Source organism: Chelonoidis abingdonii, chromosome 20 (assembly GCF_003597395.2).
Source record: "Chelonoidis abingdonii isolate Lonesome George chromosome 20, CheloAbing_2.0, whole genome shotgun sequence".
Lineage (NCBI taxonomy): Eukaryota > Metazoa > Chordata > Testudines > Testudinidae > Chelonoidis > Chelonoidis abingdonii.
The window spans coordinates 4,635,608-4,652,587 of record NC_133788.1 but is presented as its reverse complement, the minus strand read 5'-3'; the positions used below and the strand labels follow the sequence as shown (position 1 = coordinate 4,652,587).

Here is a 16,980-nt window from a genome sequence, read left to right as displayed (position 1 = left end):
GAGAGCCCCTGGCCTAAGTAGCTCATGTAATCACGGTTAAAGTTGTCTCCCCCTCCCCCCATCTGAAATGATGTCCCTGCATGAATTTCTTTAATTCTTTTTTGAATCCCATTATAGTTTTGGGCTTCACAACATCCCCTGGCAATAAGTTCCACAGTTCTCATCTGCTTGTTTGAGTGGACATCAGGAGGTATCTAGTCCAACCCCCTGCTCAAAGCAGGGCTAATCCCTGGACAGATTTTTTCCCCCTAGATCCCTAAATGGCCCTTTCAAGGATTGAGCTCACAACCCTGGGTTCAGCAAGCCAATGCGCAAACCACTGAGCTATCCTTTCCCCCCTATGGGTGTGGGTCTCACACAATCACCTCTGTGTCTTTTCCCATGCAGCCACCTTGGCATGTTACAAGCTTCCTGAGCTCATCTGTAAGGGTCCCTGCCCTGTCCACGTTCAAGTCCCTCCTAAAGACCCACCTCAGCCATGCTGTCTAAAGTGACTCTTGTTGATTTTTAAATAAAAAGTGTGTAAGTTGCCTGTTGTTATTTCCCTTCCTCAGACCTCTGTTCGTAGGTAGGGAACACCTCTTATCAGGGACTGTCCTCATTAAGTGTTTCGAAAGTGCCTAATATATAGTGAGCGCTACTGCAAATAAATTATGAAGAATAAATCATCCTTGGGTCTGGCTCACTCCTTGTCTCAGAGTGGGTAGGGCACTGGACGTGTGGCTGTACTCTGAAAAGTGACTATGTCAACGTATCAGTCACTCTGCTCAGCCGGTCAGCGCAGTATTCACAGTCACGGCTGCTGACTTTAGTGTTTAACTTCTAATGGGAACTGGTGCCCAAATCTTTCCAGGAGTTTTGAAAATCCCACCCTTCATCTTCAAATACTGTACAAAACTAATGAATTCTCACATCCTCCCGGTGAGGTAGGCGGTATTATCCTCATTGTAGAAACGTGAGAGTGGAGGCAAAGAAAGATTAAGGCCTCGTCTACGTGCAGACGGGGACCAAAATAACTAGATGGTTTTTAATTCACACCTTTAGGTATTTCAGTGCATGGCTCTGGGTGCGGACACTATTATAGCAGAATCACAGTGTCCTGTACTATTTTTATAATTTTGTTGGTAAAAAAAAATCAGATGAAGGTTTACAGCATCCTATTTCTGGCTTCGATTGGGTAGACCTCAGCAGTTCCTGGCTCCCTAGCCTATGGACCTACCGCTAGATGGGCCTCTCTGTGCAGCACTCAAAAAGTTAATGAAACATACCTCTTCAGGGTTAACCCCACATCTCCCTCAGTGCTGAGGATCTAACTCTGCCTGTTTTGTCTTTGTATTGCAAACTCCCCCCTGTCTGATCAAATCAGTAGCTCTAGGACCCAGGGGCCGAGCAGCCGGGCGGGGGAGAGGGGGGAGGTAGTGAAATAAACTGAGGACAAGAAGGAAGTTTCTTTCAGCGCTTGGGAAGTAGGACCTTTAGATCGGTTCATAGAGGCTCCTTGTTCTGCGTCTGCAGAGCAAACTCAGAAGAGAAAATTAGAAGCAAGGTAAGACCGCACTCCTCCCTGTACAGCCCAGGAGAAATGAGACAGCACCTCCTGGACACAGATATGTGCCTGAGGTGTAGATTTAAGTTCTTATTAATCACATGAGTGATTTCTAACTGCTGTCTCTTAGATCAGAAATCTAAGTTAAACTCCTGGGCAGTTCCCCTGCTCAGGAATACTGGGGTAATGTCAGTTCAAAAATCATTGCAGTTCGTCTAGAATTTGTGTTACCAAGACCAGCATTGGTGTCCTGGTCTTTATTGGGGCCGATTCTCATTCAGACCGAAACCACTTTACCAGCCTGGAGTTTTGCCATTTGACTTCAGTGGGGCCAAGATTTCAGCTAGGAGTGTAAAGTGAGTGTGAATATCTCTTACAGCCCCTTTAAGGCGGCGTGAAGTGGGCTCAAGTAGCTCCGTTTGGAAATCAGCCCCTTTCCCCTGGCATTTCCCCCTCCCCCACCAACCAGAGCTGACATTGTGTAAAACTTTTGGTTTCTTGTCTTTGAGAACAAGTTGCTGACATTAGAAACTGACCTGGTTACAAAGAAACAGATGGGCAGCCTGGTACTGGGCTTGGGTTTCGTATCCTGGTGTGATCACAGTCCTGAGCACCAGCACTCTGCTTACATCAGTTTCTTGGTATTTCTAAGAGATTTCTTCCTGCACAGAAAAAGCCAAGTGTCAGGGGTAGCTATGTTAGTCTGTATCCACAAAAACAACTAGGAGTCCGGTGGCACCTTAAAGACTAACAGATTTATCTGGGTGTAAGCTTTCATGGGTAAAAACCCCTCACTTCTTCAGATGGGTTTTTTTACCCACGAAAGCTTATGACCAAATAAATCTGTTAGAAAAAGCCAAGATCCTTGAAAGCAAACAATATAGATAGCCCTGTAAGTGGAGAACATTCTGCACATGCATTGGGAAGCAGGGGGATTTGCAAACGGGGAGGGGGCTTGTAGGGCCGGGCCCTTAAATGTTTAAGTAGGTTTTGGAAAAGGTGGTGAGGAAAAAGTCAGAGCTTTGCTACATGAGCTGTTTTGCTGGAGACGGTTGCTTGCACACATGGGTTAGCAGCTTTTAGAGACAGTTGCGCAGTTTCATTATCCTTACAATGGAAACTGAGAGCATTTTGTTACATGGAAATAAATCTCCACTGGAGAAATTTAGCCCGTGCTCATATAGGGAGGAGTTAAACAAACAGACTGATTCCTTTCTGTGTGTTTTAGTTTCTTCTGAAAGTGAAAGGGCAAATCCTTACCCCCCGGGAATGATTCCCAAGGAAAGCAGCAGTATGTCCCCAAACTGGGAAGAGGGGACATCGCCTTCAGATCCACTCACGTTGTTGTATGTAATGTTTTCTGAGAGACCTGTCACTTTCATTGTTTCAGGAACTTGGTGGCCATGGAGGAGAGCCCTTTCTACGTTGATTGGTTCACAGACTATCCAGATGTGGTTGTAAAAGTGGGAAAAGTGACTTTTGGTGAGAAATCCAGGAACAACATGACAGATTGCAATTTGAGAAGGAAACAAGTTGGTAACATTTCCCGAGCAGCATGTGCATTGCTGAATTCAGGAGGAGGAGTGATAAAGGCAGAGGTTGATAATAAGGACTACAATTATGTAAAACATGGGATTGGACAGGATATAGAAAAAGCCCTTACAGAACTCACTCCATCTAAAATGTCTCAAAAATATTTTGATTTTGAATATATGTGGGAAAACAACTGTGTGTTAATTTTTGTGAAATCATGGAGCAGTAACGGTTCATCTTTACCCCGTATTTGCAGCCTGAGGACAGGCTTGTACCAAAGATGTCTGACTCGAAAAGACAGCATGAGTCCTACCGAAGCAGCACAATTTCTCAAAGAGAAGGAAGTTTCTGCCAGGAGAAAACGTGATGAGATGGGACCAAGAGCTAAGAAAGCTCTACTAAGTGACGTTCAGCAGGAACAAAACATGTATACGTCTGCTGAAAGATTTTATAAAAGAGACTTTCTCTGCTTTGGGGAAAAATTAAATTTCACGGAGTCAACGCATATTGAATTTAAGAAGTTTGCAACAAAGAACATTTTGAAATACATTAAAGAGATCCTGCCAAATTACATCTCTGCTTTTGCAAACACACAAGGAGGATTTTTATTTATTGGAGTGGATGATAATGGGACAGTTGTTGGATGCACAAAGGACAAAGTAAATATCAATGAATTAAAAGAAGCAATAGAACATGTTAAGGGGAAATTACCCATTTCACATTTCTGCAGTTCTCTGCGTGGAGTGAACTTGGAATGCAAAATGCTGGACATGTATGATAAAGATCAAAACTTGTATGGTTACGTCTGTGCTGTGAAAATCCAGCCGTTTTGTTGTATTGTGTTTTCGGAGACTCCGGACTCATGGGCTGTGAAGGACAATGAGATTATGAGGATGGCAGCCAACGAATGGACAGGCTTGATGATGGCAACTGACCCAGGTCAACATGGGGGGAAAAAAAATCAAAATGTGTAGTTTATTTTTCCATTTTAGCACTAACGTCAGTATTTCTAGCATGGCGGTGCCATTGGTAACGTGATAAGTGGTCTTAAGTCACTGGTTGCTACCCCAGACTCTTACAAGGTTATAGAGACTTCTGTCTGAAATTGTATTACTGTACCTGCTATTATAAGTTACACTTGAGTAGCCTTCTGCTCTTTTGGTCAGATGCAAACAGCACTTGCCCTATAATCTTTAGTTTATGCTGCACCCAATAACCAGTCTGCACCAACTGTGCCAGCCCAAATCCTGCAAAATCATCTGCATGAGCTTTGACAATATAAACCAAGCTTGAGGGTCATCAATTTTTAATCTAATCATAAATTATGGAAACCTTATTTGACCTCCAGCTTTTCATTCATTAGCAGGAACCAAAAACTGGGGATACTTATCCCAGGATAATACAGGAGATAATTACACATGAAAACAACAGGACCAAGATCCAATATCATGATCCTGATTTATGCCTTTTCCTTAATCCTCTCTTCCCTTGATGATTGCCACAGGAATGAAGGGATAACAATTCTTTGCAACCAAAATTCCACTGCATACGCCCAGCTTGTGGCAATAAGGTTCTACCCTCTCAGCCACCCGAAGCGGGACACACTGCAGCTGTGGATGGGTTCCCAGATAGGCACCTCCAGTTAAATTAATTTACCTCATCTCATTTGAAGTTTCCGCAGGGTGCATATACTGCACCAGTTCATTCACAATGGAAAAACTAAATCAATTCTGTCCATACAGAGAAGAATTCTTTATGGTGGTGAAGAGGTGCAGTAATAGTGTATTAACATGAGCTTTAATTTCTGTTTCTAGAGATTTCGAATTTGTGTGAAGCTTTCAGAACTGAGCTGAGTGTGTCATGTGCACCCCCACTCACCAAAACTGTGTTTTCCAACAAAGGCCTTTCTTGTCTGCTTGATCTGCAAGAATCTCTATTTCCAGGTATGCTTTTGTAGTTTAATTCTGGTTTACATATTTTGACATGATGATTGAAGATTTCAGTTTAGAATAAATGTTAAAAGGTAATAGTAAATTACTTATTCCTCTTTTGCCTCACATAATTTTCAAATAATTATGAAGCCAGCATGCACTAAAAACATTGTATGAACTGGTTAAAACAGACAAACTGGTAGGTCTCCATGTTGACCTGAACAGTGCACTCCCCCACTTGCTACATGTATACAAATGATCATAGAAGTGTTGAAGTGATGGGACCTTGAAAGGTCCAGTCCTCTGCACTCAAGGCAAGGACAAGTGATTTTTCAAGTGATCCTATCGATGTGATATTTAATTCTTATTTCAGTGTTTTTCACCTAGGAAAGCTGTGGGTACCATAGCATTATTGTATGTTAAATGAGTGTCCTGATGTATGTTTATGATGTTCAGTATTAAAATGTGAATTTGCTGGAGCTTCATGGAGGGATTTTCAAAAGCGCACAGGATTGACCTTAACTTTACTCTCATAGAAGTCAGTGGTAAATACTCTCATTGAATTTAATGGGAAGCATTAAACTAAGGCTGAATGCTTTTGAAAATCCTATCCATAATATTTACATTTTGGTTGGGTTTGCTGGATTTCCTTAAAATATAATTTGCTTGAAATTCTGCTTAAACTGGCCAAAGTGGAGTTTTCTTACAAATATATTCAGTATTACAGGGTAGGCCCTTTTAAGGAAGTGAATCAGTCCTGAATCTTTCCTGATTTCTATGAATAGTCATGAAACTGAATCTGTTCTCCAAATAAGTAAGACGGGGTTGTTTGTTAACAGTTCCTGTTAACTATTCACTATTCATCCTCTGTTGTTCCTGGTCTATAATGTGTCTCATGTGATTGTTTTTGCTCCAAGACTGAAGGATCAACACATTTTAACCAAGAGACTAGGGAATAATTAGCAAGCTTCTGATACAAATAGTTGATCTATCAATTTGTCTCAATATTTGTGAGGAATTCAGGATTGTCAGGTATTTTTCTGAATAATTATATGGCTGTCAGACTGTCTGCGAACGCGGACGGAGACTTTGATGAATAGCAATGAACTGAACTTGGCCTGTTTGTTTAGGAATACACCTGTGACTATTTTTCTATTATTATTCCAGATGGGTTCAATTCATGTGGCTGAGGGGTGAAAACATTATCTAAGTTGAATGGCATTTTATATTTTAAACATCATAATGTCTGATAAAATAAGGCTAATTTAAAAAAAAAAGCCAAAATTCATCAAATTTTTGGTTTGTTTGGGAATCATTTTCAAACCAGTCCTGTTAGATATGAGAGGTTTCAGTGTTCATAATTGTTTAATGAACCATATACTGTCTGCAGTTTGTGGGTTCTTCACAATGTCACTGATGTTAGTATTTAATATTTGGGCTGTGATATTGGTCACCCAAATAATATGGCTTGATCTAATGAAAAGAACGAGGAGGAATTCAGACAATTCACTGGGACTTTGTAGGGGATGGTGTGTTGTACTTAAAGTACTGCACAGGATCTTTTCAGGGGGAATAAGGCAAAACGCCACTTTTATTAGTAATACATGTATTAATTAACACTGTATCATGTGCATATGATATATATTACACTCGTGCACTCACATACACAAGCACACTCCGTCTTGTTGTTACCAATTAGTTGCTTCCCCTAACTGCACTGGCCAGGTGAGTTAGATGGGAGGGGGTGGAGCCGGGCTTCTGCGTTCCAGATCGATGCTCCCATGTGGACAAGACGAGACCAGGGATCCTTTGCAAGACTCCTCACATTTTATAGCAGCTTCCCTCTTATGCAAATCTGTACCAGATTCAAAATCTGTGTCTGTGTCCCGTGGTCTTTTGTCTTGCTTTCTTCTGGGTGTTGTCCCAATGCTGCAAAGAGGGTGTTTCCAAAAGAAGGTGCTTGCTTCTAACCCCCGAGGCCGTCAATATGTCTGCTCTTCTTTAAGGAGACCACTTGACAGGTTTTATTGTCCTTGGGTCTGGCTTCCATCTCCTCTCCAAGGGTTGCAACTGTCTAGAGGTGCTGCCTTCCACACCTTGCTCATTCACACCTCGTTCATTCAACAGGGCAACTGATTAAGGGAGTGGGGGGGGGGGGGGGGATCTTATTCTACTCCTAGCAAAAAGACATTTTTCCTTCTACTCTAACTATCCTTAGGGGCTATAACATTATACGAAGGCTTAACACAAATTTTTCTATAAGTTTTTCTACAAAGGGATCTGATACAAAGTTCCTCTATCAAAGGACTGGATACAAAGATGTATGAAAATAGCTTAATACAGGGTTTTACGAAGAGGCATAATACAAAATCCTATGTAAGTTATGTGAAGATGCTTAATACAGAGATTTATCTATAAGTGGACCTGCTGAGGAAGGAGCATTTCCTAGAGATAATCAGGTCTAGATGTTTGCCAGTTGTAGAACACTTAAATCTCCATCTGCGCAGCTGTGCAAAACCAAAATGTACAGGAAATGCAGTAATATAAAACACATTCTCTCTGCTTCCCCAGATATATCACACAGAACTCACCAAGTCAAAGTCCTTTACCTCACTGTCACAAATACAATACTACTTTGTAATGCGGACAAACTCCAAAGGTTGAGTACTCATACCACTATACTTTTTGGACAAATGCCATAGGGAAATGTTGCAGTTTAAAAAAATTAAAATATGGAATGCCTGTAATTCTTAATTAAGATTCCCTTTAAACATTTGGAAAATAAGCAAAATACACAACTTAGGTCACCCAAATTCTCACTTATCTTCCTTTGTGATCCTTTACTTCTGCCAACATTTCATTTTCATTGTAAAATTTTCTTGAATGAGTTTGTTTTCATTTTTTCTAAAGTGGAATTGCAACTGTTTTGTAGAATGTGCCCGTGAAACATAGTATTGACTGCAGAGCATTGGTAACAGAGACACAGGTCTCCAGCAGTAAATTAATAAGGAAAAGATGTTTGTATTCAGGTCTGGTTGCTTTTATCTACTTAAAAAGCAATAACATAATGCCCTCAAATCTGGGAAATACACAGTTAAAGAAATGTGAAATAATTCCTTTCAATGTCAGAAATATTTCCCAGCACTTTTACTTTTCATAATACTCCTTTCAATTGTGCTAACTAATGAATTGCAATATATTTTCAACCATAAATTCAGATGGAATAACTTTTCAAATGGCCTTGTAGTGCTTTTGAAAAAAGAGAATAATCGTCAAAATTATTTTTTTTCCTAATTCTCTCAATTTCTAGCAAATGGTAATGGGATAACATACAACCCAGACAACCTCAGCAAAGAGCTGTTCTCAGAGTATCCAGGGCTGGAAGATTTAATGAACGAGCAAATGCAAGAGTTGCAATATTCTCAGGGACTCCTGATATTTGCAAGAAGCTGGGCTGTTGCTGTAGGATTGCCAGAGAATCAGCATGTTGTCTGTGATGCTCTCTTAATAGCCTCAGGCAAATACCCAACGCTGTACACGGTCACGGAGGATTGTTCCGTGCTTGGGTATGGATATTCACAACGTATTGCTCATACGTTAAAGCAAAAACTGGTAAACAATGGGGGATACACTCAGAAAGTGTGTGTGATTCCTCATCTCCTACAGCTTGGAACCAACAGAGAGCGAAATAATGACTCACGTGTACAAGTCAGGTATCCCCTTTCCTATGTCCTCTCGTCCAATGACATGCCAGACTTACTTCATTCACTTGTGATAATCTTGTTGAGTTTTAGATCCTTCTTAAGTGACAGGCTTGGCCGTGAATTTTTCAACCTTCTCACCATTAAACAGTACGAGATACTAACAAAGAATCTTCACAAATTCAAGAAGCTGTTTATCTACGGCCTGCCAGGAACGGGGAAGACAATTGTGGCCCTGAATATCATAGAGAGGATAAAGAACGTGTTCCACTGCAAATCTGATGAGATTCTGTACATTTGTGAGAACCAGCCTCTGAAAATAATTGTGGAGTAAGTATTTTGTAGTTAGTTCAAAAAAACTGTGCTGTTAAATAATATCAAAGGGACAATGGGACATGTATGTTTGTTGATTGGCAAAAAAATTTTCTCAGGGTATGGCTACACTTGCAGCTGTACAGCGCTGGGAGTTAAAGCTGTCTTCGTACAGCTGAGTAGGGAAAGCGCTGCAGTCTGGCCACACTGACAGCTACCAGCGCACTGTTGTGGCCACATTTGCAGCATCTGCAGCGGCATTGGGAGCGGTGCATTATGGGCAGCTATCCCAGCATTCAAGTGGCTGCAACGTGCTTTTCGAAAGGGGAGTGGGTGTGGAAGACAGGGAGCGTGGGGGAGAGAGAGAGAGAGAGTGGATTTTTGGAGCCAACGCTCTGTCAGCAGCTGCCTTGCAAGTTCCAAGCCCTTCTCCCACCCCTCTCTCATTCACTGAAAGCAAATACCCATCTTTGTTTTTTCCCTCACAGACCAGATAAACAGCCGCTCCGAAACAGACTCCCCCCCAGCCCCACACTGCTTCTCTCCTCAAGCCACTTCCTTCCCTAAGCAAACACTAGCTGTGGGCGTTCCAAAGGGAGATCCCTGCCTCTGCTTGAGCAAACAGGAGCTGTGTTTGTGTTTTTATAAACAGCTTCGGGAGCCCCGAATTCACAACAAAACAAAGACAGTAATCTTTACTTAAAAGCATTATGGGAAGCTTCCGGAGGTCAGTTACAGCGTACTAAGATTATTCGCTGTTTACACTGGTACCCCAGCGCTGCAGCAGCAGCAGCACTATTCTCTTTATTCCTCTCGTCGAGGTGGAGTACATGCAGTGCTGTAGCCAGGGAGATACAGCGCTGTATGTGCCTTGCCAGTGTGGACAGGGAGCGAGTTACAGCGCTGTAAAGCCACCACCTGCGCTGTAACTCTCAAGTGTAGCCAAGGCCTCAGTCTTTGAAAATAACTTTCTTCTGCATTAAAGAAATGGATCACTGTTTTCTAAGGCCTTGTCTACAAACAAGCCATCAACTCATAATTTTTCCACCAGTGTGGCTCTGCTAAGTAGGATCAGACAAATCAGAGGTAAAGTGGAGTTTTCCAGTGCTGAGATGATGTGATAGGTGAGAGGGTAGTTTGCATGTTATTGGACAGCATGGGCAGGTATTAATGGCATTTGGGAGGCCTTTTTTGACAAACCATCTGTAGACAAGAGGACTCACCCCCTGCAGCACCTCCTACTGGTGACTTCTGGGAATTTAGCTCAATTCAGCTCTGGAGTGCCCTCTGCAGGCCAGTGATCCACCTGTCCTCTGGCCCCTATGTCCCTCCCTGGACCTGGTGCCCTTTTACTTGGGGTGCTGCCCCCTGGCAGTAACTCCTCAGTCTTAGGGTCTCCCCTGCCTGGGGAATGCCCACCTCGCCCCAGTATCAGGCTACTGCCAGTCATTGTCTAGCCCCATGCCCTGGGGCAGACTGCAGGATCAGCCTCTCATCTCTGGCAAGGAGAGTTTGGACCTGCTGCCTTGGCCTACCGCTGGGCTGCCCTCTGCAACCCCTAGTACCTGTTACCCAATGCTAGGCCACAACCTGGGGCTTTCCAGGCTGGAGCTCCTCTGCCTTCCCCCAGCCCTGCTCCACTCCCTACAAGCAAAGGGAGACTGCTGCTTCTGGCTTCCCTGGCCTTTTATCGGGGTCAGCTGGGCCTGATTGGGGCATGGCCCCAACTGAGCCTACTTTCCGTAATCAGCCCAGGCTTCTTGCCCCAGCCACAGCCCTCTCCTGGGCTGTTTTAAGCCCTTCTGGGCTGGAGTGGGTAGTCACCCCGCTACACCATCTTAAAACAATTTCTGTGTGAGATTCACCCCTCAACTGGGATGGGAAAATTGCACTTGTGTGGGCCCCCTAACCCCCTGCACCCAGAGGGGATTCACCCCTAGGGGACATCGGACAGGGTTTCTGTTCCTCTCCTCCCTTGAGGGTGAGTGTGGGGAAGCTCAGCTTTGGTTTCTGCCAAATGCTCTGTGGAGCCTTCCTCACATTTTACCTTCAGCGTTTCCACTCCATCTTTCCCTCCCTTGGTCCTAATGTCTGTCTGTTTTCTCTATCAGGTCTCTCTTTACCCAGAGCTATTCCATTCTTCCCCCCATACTACCATTGCTTCTAGTCCTTCTCCCCAACCAGCAGCCCCCTCCTCCTCAATTCTTGTCGCCTCTGCTCCTATCAGCCCTCTGTTCCCATCTCCCCTCTCCAGCACTGAGGTCTTGTCCCACCCCTCAACACTGTGTTGCCCCCATCTCCAGCCTCCCTTCAAGTCCCGTCTCTGCTGTCCAAACACACCCATGTGCTGCTGCTGCTCAGGGTAAGGATGTGGCTGGTGAATCAGCTGGTAACTGCTTTCTGCTCCTCACTGTCTGCCAGGAGGGGAAGGGCCACCAGTGATGCAGAAGGCGGCCGAGCTGCCTTCCTCGGGGACTCATTCACCCTAGGAGTCAAGATTGATTTGCCCAGTCCTGCCCCTAGTGGCCAGCCAGGTGGTGTTTCACTCTTCAGACCCTGGGGTGTCCAGTTGAGCCACTTCCCAGCCAAAACGTGCGCACTGACCCATGTGAAATACTGAAATCATGTTTATACCGAAAGAGATCCTCATTATAATAGCCCTTTTCACATTTATATTCAGGACAGAACAGCGTGAAGGGGCCTTAATTTAAATGAGAATAAGGTGCATATTGAATGAGATCCTAAGTACCTGTCTGTAATCTATGTAAGCAATTTTACATATCGATATTGTCATTGTCTGAGTCTATGAACTGTAAAGGTAATAGAACAATTATACAAATTGCCTTAACTGGCTGTTGCAGCACCTTATAATGCTTGGTTTTCTGTAATATCTCATTGTGTAGTGTCTATAGTGATTTTAAGCACTGGAGTAACAAACTATAAATCAACACAAAAATTTTGTTTAGGACTACATAGCATGGCATTCTTCAGATAATCTGCATGAGATGTCTCCCAATAATTATAATACGGGAACTCCTCACTTAACGTTGTAGTTATGTTCCTGAAAACTGCGACTAAGCAAAACGATGTTAAGCAAATCCAATTTCCCCATAAGAATTAATGTAAATGAGGAGGTTAGGTTCCAGGGAAATTTTTTTCATCAGACAAGACTAATATATATATGCACACTCGCAGTATGAGTTTTAAACAAACAATTTAATACTAGCACACAGTGATGATGATGATTGTGAAGCTTGGTTGAGGTGGAGGAGTCAGAGGGTGGGATATTTCCCAGGGAATGCCTCCCTGCTAAATGAACTAGCAATTGACTGAGCCCTCAAGTGTTAACTCACACAACAATCTACAAGGCAGCAGGAAAGGAGGGAGGGCCGATAGACACACACACCCACACACACCGTGTGTGTGTGAGGGGAAAAATAAAAAGTGCATTTCCCCTTAAGTACCTGACCCCAGGCTTAAGTACACTGCCTTGTTAATTAAATCAGCTTTCTGAGACCCGAGAGGGCAGCTACTGCCTAGAAGCTCCCTCCTCCTGTTGTGTGTCCCTGCTCTATGGAAGATGGGCTAAGTGGGGTGCAGGAGCAGGGGGGGACACCCTGACACTAGCATCCCACTTCCTCCCTCCCCCCCATACAGCAAGCAGGAGTCTCTGGGAGCAGCTCCAAGGCAGAGGGCAGGAGCAGCGCATGACAGTGGGGGAGGGACAGCTGCTGCACAGGGAACTTATAGGAGTGGGGAGCTGATAGTGGGGCTGCTGGTCCACCCTGATTCCAGCCATCCTCCAGCTAGCTGCAATGGGCTGCTCTTCCTGCAAGCAGCAGACAAACCAGGCGGCTACCAAAATGTTAGAAGGGAGCATTTAACAACTTTAAACGAGCATGTTCCCTAATTGATCAGCAACTTAACCTTGAAACAACAGTTACTGGGACAAGTGAGGAGTTCCTGTACATTTGGGGGTATTCTTCTACTAAGTGTTTTATAAAATATTTTAGAAGTATTTTAACATACTTCTATTGTTGTTGTATCAGATACATGCACTTTTTGGGTAAGTAAAAGCTCTCCCATTGGAGGTGTGCTGTTTTTGATGTAACAACACCGAAAGCATGTAGGTAATTGATGAATGTATGTTGCCCTTTGTAAATTTTGGGTTGTTTTTTTTTTTTTAAATAATCAGAAGCCAAATCTTAAAAGTAAAAAGTTTGCAAGCTTGTTCATACCCAGAAGGAGGTGATTTGATACACTTGTCACTCCTCTAAATTGGATTGGCTGCACAAACCAACAGAAAATTCACACTAAGCTTGCCAAATGTCTTCTATTTTGTAGAAGTAGAAACATTTGCCAGTCTGTGACCCGAGCTGGTTTCTTAAACGGGAATTACAATCCATCAGTGAAGCATATAGTAATTGATGAGGCCCAGAATTTCCGGTCAGAAGATGGCGATTGGTACAACAAAGCTCAGCGCATCACCCAAGGACATGGACATTGTGAACCTGGTGTTCTCTGGATCTTCTTGGACTATTTACAAACAAGTCACCCATTTCCGTGCGGTCTCCCATATCCATCAGAACACTATCCTCAGGAGTGGCTAACTGTAGGTGTCCGGAATGCCACCCAGATATATACCACCATGCTACAAGAGATGCAAAATATTGTAGAATGTCCACAAATTGATATTCCTTTTGAGCGGTTAAGAATGCTGCTAAATGAAGCCAAATGTGGCCATCCCCTGCCAGGTATTTGTAGGATAGAAGAAAACTTGGACAAGGATGAAATAGTGACATATGTAGTTGACACCTGTCGCCAATATTTCCGAAGTGGTTACTCTGGGAAAGACATTGCTATCCTATGCAACACAACGAGAGAGATGGATATGTATAGTCACATACTGCAACCCAAAATGAGAGAGATGATGAGACATTTCAGACTGGGTGCATATTTCACAACAGCAGTTAACGTGCTGGGACAGGACATTGTTCTCGATAGCATACGCCGCTTTTCTGGCCTGGAAAGAAACATTGTGTTTGGTATCAACCCTGTCCCTACACAGGAGGAGATTTCTGACAATCTTAAACTCTGTGTGGCATCCAGAGCTAATTTACACCTACATTTGCTGTATGAAAGATAATGCTTGAAAATATCCTGGTGGTTCACTCAGGATCTGTTTAATAACCCGTGTAGCATTTCCCTTGGGTTGCAGCTGTGCACAGAGGTTGATAGTCATGTCGCTTTTCACCACAATTCAGACATAAATAGAAATCTGACCATGGGTGAAATTTTATCTTAGAAGGCTCCCATCTCCCAGGCTAATAAACTACATGAGGCCTGGTGAGGCCTGAGGGTCTTAAAAAGCCAGTTCCTAAAATAAAGCGAAGGAGCTACATGGGATATAGTGAGAATGGTCCACTTGAAGCTAATCAGTCCTCCCTGAGCCCCAGGTCTTGCTTGTCTTGGAGGGCACCTCTATCTCCCTGTTCCCTACTGCAGCATCCCTTTGACTGTCTGGGAGTGAATTGACAGGGAGGAGGCAGTGTGCTCTTGTAGTCAAAGCAGGGAAGTGAAAGACTTCCAGCTCAGCACTGATTCCCTGTGCAACCTGTGGGCTAATGTTTCAAGAGCAGCCTTTGATTTTGAGTACTCCCCTCTTCAGGTTCCCAAAACGCACCACTGTGAGCCACAAAACTCCAGCTTGGCTGCAACCTAACCCTGTAGGGGCCTAAATTCACTTGGTGTCTAACTTTATGCTATGCAAATTCCCCAGCTGTTTAAGTTTCAGATGCTGGCGCATGTATACCGCTCCCTCCATCTAGGAGCCCGGGCACTTGGCTCACCTAAGCTCAGAACGGGGAGACTAAGTTTTGAGCAGGAGGTGGTTTGGTAGGCATGCTCAGAGGCTGCTTACTGCATTGTGTCCCATTCAAAACTAACTGGAGAAGGAGGTGGTGCCCACCTCAGAACTTTCTGTCCAGGGGTTAGATGGGGCAGGCCTAGGTCCAGTTCCCTCCTCTCTGCCAGAGGGTCTCTCACCTCTCTGGAGGGCGCTGTAACCCCTGAGCTAAGGGGCACATTCTGATGTGTGGTTCCCTCAGTCTCTCCTGAGGAATCTGTGGATAAATAATAGTGACTGGAGCAGGCAGATAGACCCAGGGTGTCTCATGCCCTAGGTGACTGCTCTAACCACTGGGCCAGAAGTTATAAAGCGGGCACCACCTCCTCCCACAGCTTTTTTTGTGGTGTGAGACAAGCACCAAACTTGCTCCTGCAAGAGCCGCCTTCGGTGCCTGAGCCGCTTGTCTCTGGGAAAGTGGTTGCAATTTGTGAATGGCCAGCAGAGATAGGGGCCTCGCTCTGAGAAAAGGGCGGGCTTAGCAGATACCCATCTTGTTGGCATCTCCAATTAGCTAGGCTAGGCGGCTTCCTGCCTAGCATGCTGCCTTTTGTGGAACGCAGTCTAAGGGGCTGGTCTCTTCCCATTCATTGTACAGCGAACCTAGGCATCTCTCTTTGTGGATCACAGTGTTGTTCCTATGACTTTTTAGGTATCGAACAGTTAGACATTGCCATGGTGGGCATCATAGTGCTTAAGTCCCCGTGTAGATCCCAGCTATAGTGACTAAATCATTGACATTATGGATGCTCAGCACCTTTGGAAATCAGGTCCAGAATGTCTGAAGTTAGATACCAGGGTAGATGGCGCTTCCAATCATTTTGGTTTAGGCCCGATTTAATCATTACTTAAATCATCAAGTAGGAAACCTTGATTTAAATCACTGATTTTAATCTTCTCATGTTTATATTTACGTAGCCAAAATAGCCTTCACACTTTGATTTTTTTTATGCTAATACTGTAGCTTTAAATGCTTTTTTAAACAATCATATCTTTTAAAAAGTAAAAATTAAGAATCTGAATAAATTTATGGTATGTTAGAGAATGGCAATTTTTTATTGTGATTTGTGTCAATCTGTATTTGGATAGGAATTGGAATTCTATTAAACATGTATAAAAATAGTACTTTAAATTGTTTGTTAAAAAAACCTACCTTAAATGAGTTGGATACACAAGAAAAAAAGTTTATCAAAACATGTTTTGCATTTAAAAACTAACTAATTTATTGAACAAAAATATTAGCCGTAGATAGTGAATTGATGGATTGTTTCTGGTCACTCCAGAGTAGATTTTCAACGGTATTTAGGTGCTAAAGATCTAGAGGTGCCCGATGGGAGTAAAATACATATTTTTTTAAAAAATAAACCCTCTTTAAAGTTCATTTCAATTTTAAAAAGTTCAATTTAAATAAAATTTGGATTTTTTAAAATTATCTATTTCTATCCACCCTCCAAGGCACCCAACATTTTTGGAAGTTAGAATGTACTGTTAAACAAAATTTGGAACTTAAGGTCTCTCAGTGGTGCCAGCTCTGGCAATTTTATGGCAGGTCTCATGATGTTTGCCAAAGTGATCATTATTAGAATTAGCATTTGGGGGAGGCCACCTAACTGCAGAGTGAGCACTGATGTGAAAAACATTTGCTCATGATAAAAATCGTAGATGGAAAGATTGAAGGTATTTACTAACAATACCTCCTTAGTATAATACTGAACATTTAAGGACTAAAATCTAAAACCCCCAAGCAAGCACGGCCCATCAATCATTTATATCATCATCATCAGTTTCACCCAAAATGTTACTGGTGCACTAGATCAAGCAGAATGTATTCAGGAGGGATGGATAGCTCAGTGGTTAGAGCAGTGGCCTTCTAAACCAAGGATTGTGAGTTCAATCCTTGAGGGGGCCACTTAGGGATCTGGGGATTGGTCCTACTTTGAGCAGGAGTTGGACTAGATACCTCCTGAGGTCCCTTCCAACCCTGGGATTCTATGATATTTTAGTCAGCCCGCAGTCTGGCTCCAAGTAGTATACAGAAGACCCAAGTACATC

General features: G+C 43.3%; 1 protein-coding gene across 1 annotated transcript; it reads left to right on the top strand.

Moving 5' to 3' along the window:
- Nucleotides 1-1,418: 1,418 nt before the first annotated feature.
- Nucleotides 1,419-15,973, top strand: LOC116830277 (schlafen family member 13-like). The gene is made up of 5 exons (XM_032789694.2): nucleotides 1,419-1,546; nucleotides 2,937-4,018; nucleotides 4,894-5,022; nucleotides 8,321-9,041; nucleotides 13,368-15,973. Exons 2-5 carry the CDS (start codon nucleotides 2,950-2,952, stop codon nucleotides 14,167-14,169), a joined length of 2,721 nt encoding a protein of 906 aa, XP_032645585.2. The 5' UTR covers nucleotides 1,419-1,546; nucleotides 2,937-2,949; the 3' UTR covers nucleotides 14,170-15,973.
- Nucleotides 15,974-16,980: the final 1,007 nt, after the last annotated feature.

Excerpts from the sequence above, each read along its gene's own strand:
- LOC116830277 (XM_032789694.2), top strand. The coding sequence starts at position 2,950 with ATGGAGGAGAGCCCTTTCTACGTTGATTGGTTCACAGACTATCCAGAT. Across the intron at positions 4,019-4,893 it reads GATGATGGCAACTGACCCAG|AGATTTCGAATTTGTGTGAA; the intron begins GTCAACATGGGG and ends TTCTGTTTCTAG. Across the intron at positions 9,042-13,367 it reads CCTCTGAAAATAATTGTGGA|AAGTAGAAACATTTGCCAGT; the intron begins GTAAGTATTTTG and ends TCTATTTTGTAG.